Genomic DNA, 10,589 nt, shown 5'->3' with positions numbered 1-10,589 from the left:
ACAGACCTTGGGAGACAGGCCAGCCCTTGCTTAAAGACAGTCCCCCAACCTGAAGCAAATACTCACTAGCAACTACACACCACACAATAAAAACACTAACTCGGGAACCAATCCTTGCAACAAACCCCATTTCCAACTCTGTCCGCATATCAATTCAAGGGACACCATCATAGGACCTAACCACACCAACCACACCATCAGGGGCTCATTCACCTGCACATCTACCAATGTGATATATGCCATCATGTGCCAGCAATGCCCCTCTGCCATGTACATTGGCCAAACCAGACAGTCTCTATGCAAAAGAATAAATGGACACAAATTGGACATCAAGAATTGTAACATTCAAAAACCAGTAGGAGAGCACTTCAATCTCCCTGGTCACCCAGTAACGGATCTTAAAGTGGCAATTCTTCAACAAAAAAAGTTCAAGAACAGACTTCAACGGGAAACTGCAGAACTGGAATTAATTTGCATACTTGACACCATCAAATTAGACCTGAATAAAGACTGGGAGTGGTTTGGTTCAGGACAAAAAGTAATTTTCCCTCTATTGATCCTCTTGTCAACTGTTGGGAATGGGCCACATCCACCCATATTGAATTGGCCTTGTTAGCACTGACCCTCCATTTGGTAAATCAAATCCCATCTTTTCATGTGCTGTATATTTATACCCACCTGCTGTATTTTTCACTCCATGAATCTGGAAAATTTATGCCCAAATAAATTTGTTAGTCTCTAAGGTGCCATAAGGACTCCTAATTGTTTTTGAGAATACAGACTAACAGGGCTACCCCTCTGAAACCTTTTCCAAAATAGTTAATCCCTACTGCACAAATAATTATTAATTGCAAAAGGTGGGCATTACCAGGCGGTGAAGTGAAATCTCATTAATTTGCACCCAATACTCGCTAAATGGGGGGAGTTCCGTTTTGCTACATTTGGGAATCATTTTTTTCCCTAGCAATATCTGTGATCACTTCAGTTTTATCTGTTTGTCCGTCTATTGATCCCGCATCACACAAACATCGAAGTATCTGGGACTATGGTAATTACTTTCTTGGTTTCACCTTTAAACCTGCTTCATCTTTTTATTTTGCTGAATATGCTCGCCTTATAATACTGCCAGAGTCCAACTTTCTCACGTTTAAGGAACAGCCAATCCCCGTATGGTGTGGTAAGGAAGGACAGATTAGTAGTACCTTATTTTAAAAGACTAGGCTACTTTACATGGTTTGCCTACAGGATATAGCTGCTGAACATTAAGGTGATGTGCAACATTATAAAAACGATGATAGATGGGTGGATGGATAAATAGATAACGGGACGGGTAGGAAAAACCAGTGGAGGATCCATGTGACAGGGAAACTCAGAGCATGACCCAAAAAACACTGACCTCAGCCTGAGTCTGTCCTTTGACTTAAATTGTCTCGGACTCAGCCCTTAATTCCGATGTTCGAAGGGTCCTGGGAGAGTTAAGAGCCCTAATGACGCTGAATTGCGTCTTTCTCTAGACTTTTTTATAACCCACCCCACTTAAATGTTCTCTTCCTCCTTTCTGGTTTCTTACCTTCTCCCCCCACCCCACCCTGCTCTGTCTCTCTCCACCGCCCATTGCCTCACGCCCCACGTACACACACTAGCTACCAGTCCCAGAGTAGGGGATGTATTGCATGGGGGGCACCCCTGGCTGTCCCAGTGTGTCACTCCGAGCACAGCAATACACCGCTGCGTGTGCCAGCCTCACACTGCGAAGGGATAAGGTTCTGTTTTCTTTATCTTTGGAGATGTGCAAGGTTTCCTCTGGGTCGGGGCTGTGAGCGGTTCCACTGAATCCAGTCACTATAAATTCGGGTCCTCGATCCGGAAACTGCCGGTACCAGAATATATTATCAGTGCTCGCTGGCTGAGGGGTGAGAGCAGGAGAGATTCAGTTTGGCTCCCTCCAAAGCTTCCTCTGAGACCGGCTGCTAGATCTTAGCTCTGTCCGTGGCACCTGGGAAGGAAAACCAGACAGAGAATTAAGTTAGTGAAAATTAAATTTCTAAAGAACTTTAGGGTAAATTCCCCCTTCCTGGGACTGCCATGCCTGTTTAAATATCTAGGAAGAGAGAAGGAAGGAGGGAAGGGGGGAGTCAGAGGTGGTGTACTGTGTTAGATGGATGGATAGATATTGGAAACATGAAATCTTACTCAAAACAAGAACCAGCACAATCGCTGAGTCCCATCCTCACAAAAATCTGGATTTCTCTGCTCTTCTGCAGGGGTCAGTCCCTTGTCTTTCTCTCCAGCCCTGAGGACAGTCACTGAGACAGAAGCGTGGTCTTTTTTTCCTACAGTTGCAAACCCAAGGGAGAGAGACGCATGCAGTGCTGCTGCTGCTGCTGTATTTTGGGATCAAGTATCAAAGGGGTAGCCGTGTTAGTCTGGATCTGTAAAAGCATCAAAGAGTTCTGTGGCACCATATAGACTAACAGACGTGCTGGAGCATGAGCTTTCGTGGGTGAATACCCACTTTGTCCAATGCTTCAATACGCCTGTTAATCTATAAGGTGCCACAGGACTCTTTGCTGCTTTATTTTGGGATGTGTCACTGCTGGTGCCAATCACATAAAGCCCTCTCTCTGTGTCTTTGCTTGGCAAGTGCCCTGTGTCTGCCAGGAGGCGGGGTCAGGGGGTGACATGGGAGCTAGACGGCATGAAAAAGCCAAGGGTCAAAATAGACACATGGGTCATCGCGTCTACACGGAGCACTTATGCTTACACTGAGGAGCCCTGTGCCGGGCAATTGTAGAAGTGTTCAACAGAACCGCCTCCCACCCTCCGCCTGGCCACCCTCTCACCCCACGCACCACAACTTTCCCAAGTGAGTTCGTCCCTGCAGCACACACGGCTCGTTTGCAAACCGCGGGTGTTGTCAGGCAGTCCCAGTGCGGTACTAATTTACCCTGAATTCCAGCTAAATCGTGAGATTGTTAAAGCAGAATGGGATTGACTAATTAATTACGCAATATTTGGGGGTTTTCCCCAGTAATATTTTTGGCCAGACGGAAGAAAAGGAGGATGTTGTAGGGTGTAGCTATATAAGATATTGCCCTTGCAGTTGGACTGAGACGTGGTTTTTGGTTAGTTTGTGCCATGGTTTTACCTTTTACTGGGCTTCAGATTTCTCTCCAAAGAGGTTTTTCTTAGACCTTTTCCAAAGTATCAGACCTCACCAGCCGCCTAGGTTCATAATTAGGTGCACAGAGGCCTTTGTAGATTTGACACTAATTGTTTTATTAATTTCTTTTTTTTCTACTCTAGACTGTTCTCAGTGGTAGCAGATGACAGAACAAGGAGTAATGGTTTCAAGTTGCAGTGGGGGAGGTTTAGGTTGGATATTAGGAAAAACTTTTTCACGAGGAGGGTGGTGAAGCACTGGAATGGGTTCCCTAGGGAGGTGGTGGAATCTCCTTCCTTACAGATTTTTAAGGTCAGGCTTGACAAAGCCCTGGCTGGGATGATTTAGTTGGGGATTGGTCCTGCTCTGAGCAGGGGGTTGGACTGGATGACCTCCTGAGATCCCTTCCAACCCCGATATCCTATGATTCTATGATTCACCCTTGCTTCCCACCCTCCAGCCAGAAACACACCCCACATCCCCCCCCCACACACACCGGAGTGAGATACTTATTGTGCAGGAACCGCCCCTGGCTGTCACACTGTGTCGCTCAGAGCACAATAATACACCGCTGCGTCTGCCAGCCTCGCCCTGCGCAGGGACAATGTGCTGGATTTTCTGTCTGCCGGAACGTGCAAAGCTCCCTCTGGGTCGATGCTGTTAAAGATTCCCTGGTATCCCGAGACTATATACTGGGGCCCTTGGTTCGGGAACTGCCGGTACCAAAATATAGTTTCGGTGGTGATGGAACCGTGAGAGCAGGTGAGGTTCAGTTCGGCTCCCTCCGCGTGTTCTGCGGAGCGCGGCTGCAGGATCTCGGCTCTGCCCGGGGCGCCTAGGAGAGAAAACGCCCCAGATAATTAATTTAGTGGGCGGGAAACTTCCAGTGGTTTTTATGTCGCCAAACCCCGTCCTCTCCCTGTGACTGGGGGGGGGGGGGTTAGAATAGCAAAGCCGGGGGAACGCGGAAGGGGGGAGAGAGATTGGAACATTCGTGAACTTACTGACCTGAAACAAAAACCAGCACAAGCGCCGAGCCCAGCATCGGTACCATCGTCACAGGGAATCTCGGTGTCTCTGCGCCTCGCCGGGGATCAGCCCTGGTCTCGCTGCCTTGCCCCGGCGGAAACGGGCGAGAGCGAAGCGTTGCCCGTTTCCTATAGCGCATAAACACGTTTCTCCCTCTCTCTCTTTGAGCTGCCTTTCATCTGAGCCTCCCAAACTGCGTCTGTCAGGAGGCGGGCGCGGGCTCAGGATGGGGGCCGGGGACCTGACTTCATGAAAGGCCAGGCGAAGTAGTAGACCGAGGTGTTGTTATGTCTACATAGGGACCATTTTTGCTTGTACTGCAGCGACCCCTGGTGGTGATAGGTGGCTGGAGAGAGAGATCTGGGGATGGATAGATAAGAAGGGCCGTACTGGGTCAGACCAAAGGTCCATCTAGCCCAGTATCCTGTCTAATGACAGCCGCCAGTGCCAGGTGCCCCAGGGGGAATGGACAGAACAGGAAATCATCAAGTGATCCATCTCCTGTTGCCCATTCCCAGCTTCTGGCAAACAGAGGCCAGGGACACCATCCCTGCCCAGCCTGGCTATTAGCCACTGATGGTTCTGTCCTCCGTGAACTTATCTATTTCTTTTTTGAACCTTGTTATAGTCCTTGGCCTTCACAACATCCTATGGAAAAGGTTGAGGGGGTGAAGTGCTTGCCAGATGTCTTGGAGGGTTTATTTACTTCCCTGGTTTTCCCCTTCTCTTTACTGTTCTTCTTAATTCCCTCTGAAAGAGACTTTCTCAGAGAGTTTCCAAAGTACCACTTCGCACCAATCGCACGTGTAAATAATTAGGCTCACACAAGATTTTTTTTGTAAATTTGACCCTACATATTTATTCCTCTCTTTTAGTTCTCCCCGGTCGCTGCTCTCCCCGGCACCCACTGAAGCATTCCTCGTCTGCGCACACCAGAAGGTTTATTGAAGGGGGCAGCCGCTGGCTGTCCCACTGTGTCCCTCCGAGCACAGAAATACACCGCAGCGTCTCCCAGCCTCACATGGCGCAAGGCCAGAGGGCTGGACTCTCTGTCGGCGGAGATGTGCAGGGCTCCTAGTGGTTTCCGTGTATCCGCTAACTGCAAACTGGGGTCCCTGGTTCGGGAGCTGCCGGTACCAGACTGTGCTGTCACTCGCCTTGGTGGAGGGGTGAGAGCAGGTGAGATTCAGTTCGGCTCCCTCCAAAGCTTCTGAGGAGCCCGGCTGCTGGATCGCGGCCACTAGGAGCGAAAACCAGCAAGAGAATTGATTCAGTGAGTGTGAAACTTCCGAGGGACCCTAGGGGTAAATCCCCTTTCGCCAGCCCCCATCCAGTGACTGCCCCGGGTGTTTCGAAGGACCGGGGGAAATGCAGGGAGGGAGGAGAGAGAGGTGTGGCTGGATCGAGAGAAAGAAGCGGAGGAGTGTGTATGAGGAGGGATGGGGGGTGCATTTGGTGAGGTGGGTATTCACCCACGAAAGCTCATGCTGCAAAACGTCTGTTAGTCTATAAGGTGCCACAGGATTCTTTGCTGCTTCTTGGTGAGGTGGGAGGATGTAGGGTGTACGAGAGAGGGGGGTTGGGGAAGACAGAAATTGGGAAAAACAGCTGATTGTTATCAGTCAGTAAGTCAGCCCAATCGCTAACTCGGGGGCTGTTGCAGCCCTCCCGTGTCCCCGATGTGCCTGTGTCGAAATGTAAAAGCCACACTCCACTGTGAAACATTTACACGGTGCCTGCAGGGCGGGCGCTGCCCCTTCTCTCTCGCGCCAGCCCCCGAGACAGTCAGAGAGACGGGAGCTCGGACCGTTTCCTTCCAGCTACAACCCAAAGAGGCTTTGGCAGGGCGGTAGAGACCAAAGACGTGCAATGATGCCTTGTCTGTGGCTCCTGGCTCCTCTCTCTGTGTGCTGGTGTAACCGCAGCTGTGACAGGTTAACTCCCGCCTCAACGGTGCAAATCGCCGGTTATCAGGCGCTTAGGCCGCTGCTGATTTACTTTCAACTGGCGCCAAACAGTGGGGAGTTATTGAAACGGAAAGAGATTGCGGTAACTCGGCCAATAAACCAGCTCCCCCAGCAGCACTAGCACCAAAGGAGGATGTTGCTGTCCGTCCGTCTGTCTATGGGTCGATTTTCCTCTCCTTGGCACTGAAATATTCCCCCACCCCAAAGTGCCAGGTTCCCTGTAGACTGTGAACTTTCCCCTGGTGATCCCGGTAGAGTTTGTGTGTGAGTTTCTTTGACAGACCGTATTGGTCTCATGTTAATTTTGTTACATGCTATTCCGTGTAGTGTCTCCAACAGATGAAGCGCTGGATTGGATCAAGCCGGTGAAGCCCAGAGCTAGACGGTGAACAGAGATCCAAGTTCTGTGTTTGTACCATTCCTCCCTTTCCTTCCCGGTGCTCGCTTCCCCTCTGCTCCGTACAGACCCGGCGCGGTTTGTGCTCAGCTCCCCTGCTGGTCCGTGTCACTGTGCTGCTCGCGGCGCAGTAATAGGTCCCGGAGTCGCTCAGTTCGCTGGACGGTTTCCACAGGTGGAAGGATTTGTTCTTTTTATCGTGGGTGGCATTGAACCCTCTTCTGATCCCTTCATCCGAGTCCTCCCGTCCCACGTCCCTCACGAATAGTGTGAGGGCCTGGCTGGGGAACTGTACGTACCAGAGGGGATAAGGAGTGACAGAAATTTGATAGGTACAATTCAGACGCACAGGTTCCCCTTGGGAGACAATAACGCTGCCTTCAGTTTGGGTCACTGAGTCTGCTCCATAGGTGCCTTCTGTGGGAGGAACAGAGCAGAACAGACACACTCAGATAAGATATAACAGAACCAAGCGGAGCTGAGACACTCCGAGACAACGTCCATGTAACAGATACCAACAACACAGCGAAAACATGACCGATAAACACAGATATAGCAGAAACATGGCAGATTCACTAAAAGACATAACAGAAATCCAAAGTCTGCACGGAGAGACCATTCGAACATAAATGGTTACAATCAGATACAACAGCAACATCGTATTTAGATACGGATATAATAGAGAATATTGACATTCAGAGTCAACAGAAACACAACACATGCACTCAGATATAATAGATATATAACATTTATGCTGAGATATAATGAAGAGAGCACTGACACTATAAACAGTATAAACATAACAGATACCATTTGATATGGCACTTCGTGATATTAGACATTCAAAAAGAAACTAGATGATGGAGGCAGGATGAAGACATTGTTCGATACAACGTAGCAAAGCTGAGAACTAGAACGTTACCCACTTAGAATAGCTGTGACGATAACAGCGGACAGCCAAGCTGGAGGCATCCTTGGGTTAATGATTCTTTGTCTAAACACCTCTAATCTCTTAATCCCGCAAGAATTAATTTGTCTCCGTCCGTGTCAACTAGCTCCCGTTTAGGGAAGGCAAGAATTCTATCCTATAAAAGGTGTCTGAACAATTAATGCTGTTTTTCTGAGCAGGCGCTGTGTGAACAGCACGAATTTAACTTCACAGGAGTGATTCTCTCTGCTCTGTAAATCCTTGTCAATGCTACTGTCAGAAATGGGAGCGCCTGAAAGGCAAAGGGGGGCAGGTTGGTGTCAGGGGAGGGGACAGAAACATGCTGTTACTTGCATTATATATCTAGCACCACATCGGCCCCAAGCGGCAAAACGTGATCACACATCGGAAATGATTGCGGATGATATTCTGACAGTTTTGCCTGTAAAGGGGCTTTTCTTACAGAAGGAGTGAGCATAAAGCAGTGACTCACTCTCTAGCTGTTCATCCATATATATTGGGCAGGTGAAGATTCCTCAACTGCTCAGTATCAGTTTTTCCGTTTAGAATAGGAACTTCACCGCCGTGATCATGGCAGAGTTCGTTCGTTTGTTGGTTTAGTTTTAGTGATATTGAACTGTCTGGTTGCACTTTCCTTTCAGAAGGGGGCGGGAGGGCAGCTTTCACCAGAGTTGCTAATGAGAGGGCAGATGTGTTCTGGTCTTTTTTTAATTTTAATGGCTGACTCGTGACATTCACCATCATTTATTAGACGGTTAAACTCCGGATTAGGGCAAAAATGGAAAACACAGAGACCTAAGGAGTGTGTGAGAGATTTCTGTTTTAAATTCAGTGTTGGCAGAATTCCCCCTTCAGTTCCCGAGTCGGCCCCAGATCCCGGTGTCCGCCTTCCTCCTGCTCCGCACAGACCCTGCGCGGTTTGTGCTCAGCGCCCCTGCCGGCCTGTGTCACTGTGCTGCTCGCGGCGCAGTAATAGGTCCCGGAGTCGCTCAGGTCGCTGGCCGGTTTCCACAGGTGGAAGGATTTGAGCTTTTTATCGTGGGTGGCATCGAACCCTCTTCTGATCCCTTCATCCGAGTCCTCCCGTCCCAGGTCCCGCAGGAAGAGCCGGGGGGGCTGGTTGGGGAACTGCACGTACCAGAAGGGATAAGCAGCAACAACACTGGCAGAAAATTGATAGGTGCAGTTCACACGCACTGGGTTCCCTTGGGGGGTGATAACGCTGCCTTCAGTTTGGGTCACTGCGTCTGCTCCATAGATGCCTTCTGTGGGGCGAACAGAGCAGAACAGACACACTCAGATAGAACAGAACCAGAGCTGAGACTCTCCGAGAGAACACGATAAACAGATACAATGGAAACGCCGTGGTTTCACTAAAAAAACAAACAAAACAAAAAAAGAAACAGAAGTCCAAAGTCTGCACGGAGAAACCATGCAAACATAAATGGATACAATCAGATACAACAGCAACATCATATTTAGACTCGGATATAATGGAGAATATTGACCCTCAGAAACAACAGAAACACAACACGTGCGATCAGATCCCATAGATACATTATAGTTATGCTCAGATATAATAGAGATAATTTTGACATTCTATAGACAGTATAAGCATATTTGATACAATAGGAATTTAGCACTTTGTGATCTTAGGCACTCAAACAAAATAAAGTATGAAGACAGGATGCAGACATGGCTCGATAGAATGTAACGAAGATGAGAACTAGAACGTTACTCACTTAGAACAGCTAAGACTGTAACAGCGGAGAGCCAAATTGCAGACATTTTTGGCTTAATAATTCTTTGACTAAACAGAGCTAATTTCCTAATCCCGCAAGAATTGATTTGTCTTCGTGCCTAGTAGCTCCAGTTTAGGGAAGCCAAGAATTCTGTCCTATAAAAGGTGCATTTAAAATGAATGTTGTATCTCTCAGCAGGAGCTCTCAGAACAGCATGAACCCAACTTCACAGGAGTGATTCTCTCTGCTCTGTAAATCCCCATCAGTGGCACCGTCAGAAATGGCCAAGGGGGCTAAAATGGCACCAGGGGCGGGCAGAGAGCAGGGGACAGAAGAATGGGCTGTTACTTGTATTATTTATCTAGCAACACAGCGCCCCCAAGTGGCAAAATGTGATCACAGATGGGCAATGGTTGCAGCAGGTTTTCTCAAACCTTTGCCAGTAAACCAGCCTTTCTCACAGAAAGAGTATTTTACTGATGCAAGAGATGAGGGTGGCCTTGTAAAGATAGTTTGTGTTTCTTAGAAGTTTTCCAAAGTACCACCTCTCACTAGTCGCACGTGTAAATAATTAGATGCACAGAGACTTTTTTTTTGTAAATTTGGCCCTGAATGTTTTATTCCTCTATTTTTGTTCTCCCTGGTCGCCCCTCTCCTCCGCACCCACTGAAGTGTACCCCATCTTCCGTGCCCAACACACACACACACACACACACACACACACACACGGAATGAGATACTTAGGTAAGAGAATGCAGCACCAACCTGCCATATGAACAAAGTGCTCCCTAGATTGGTCCAGGCTGAGGTTGATGGTGGGGTGGAAGCTGTTGAAATCGTGGTGGAATTTTTCCAGAGTCTCCTTCCATGGGTCCAGATGATGAAGATGTCATCAATGTAGTGTAGGTAGAGAAGGGGCGTGAGTGGACGGGAGCTGAGGAAACGTTGTTCCAGGTCAGCCATAAAAATATTGGCATATTGTGGGGCCATGCGGGTGCCCATAGCGGTGCCACTGATCTGGAGATATATATTGTCATCAAATTTGAAATAGTTGTGGGTGAGGATAAAGGCACAGAGCTCAGCAACCAGTTGTGCTGTGGCATCATCAGGGATACTGTTCCTGACAACATGTATTCCATCAGCATGTGGGATGTTTGTGTAGAGAGCCTCTACATCCATGGTGGCCAGGATGGTGTTTTCTGGAAGGTCACCAATGCATTGTAGTTTCCTCAGGAAATCAGTGGTGTCACAGACATAGCTGGGAGTATGCCACCAGCACGCATGGGAAGGAGACTCTGGAAAAATGCCACCACGATTTCAAAAGCTTCCACCCCACCATCAA

The 10,589-nt window shown here is 48.5% G+C and overlaps 2 gene segments (V, D, J or C); both read right to left on the bottom strand.

Moving 5' to 3' along the window:
• Positions 1-1,919: 1,919 nt before the first annotated feature.
• Positions 1,920-4,370, bottom strand: LOC120380906. The segment is given in 3 exon segments: positions 1,920-1,996; positions 3,660-3,998; positions 4,172-4,370. Coding segments are annotated over 2 exon segments (459 nt in total).
• A 2,103-nt stretch (positions 4,371-6,473) lies between these two features.
• Positions 6,474-7,901, bottom strand: LOC120380712. The segment is given in 2 exon segments: positions 6,474-6,973; positions 7,483-7,901. Coding segments are annotated over 2 exon segments (546 nt in total).
• Positions 7,902-10,589: the final 2,688 nt, after the last annotated feature.

This window comes from Mauremys reevesii, linkage group 13 (genome assembly GCF_016161935.1).
Source record: "Mauremys reevesii isolate NIE-2019 linkage group 13, ASM1616193v1, whole genome shotgun sequence".
NCBI lineage: Eukaryota > Metazoa > Chordata > Testudines > Geoemydidae > Mauremys > Mauremys reevesii.
This window is presented reverse-complemented; position numbering and strand designations above follow the sequence as displayed.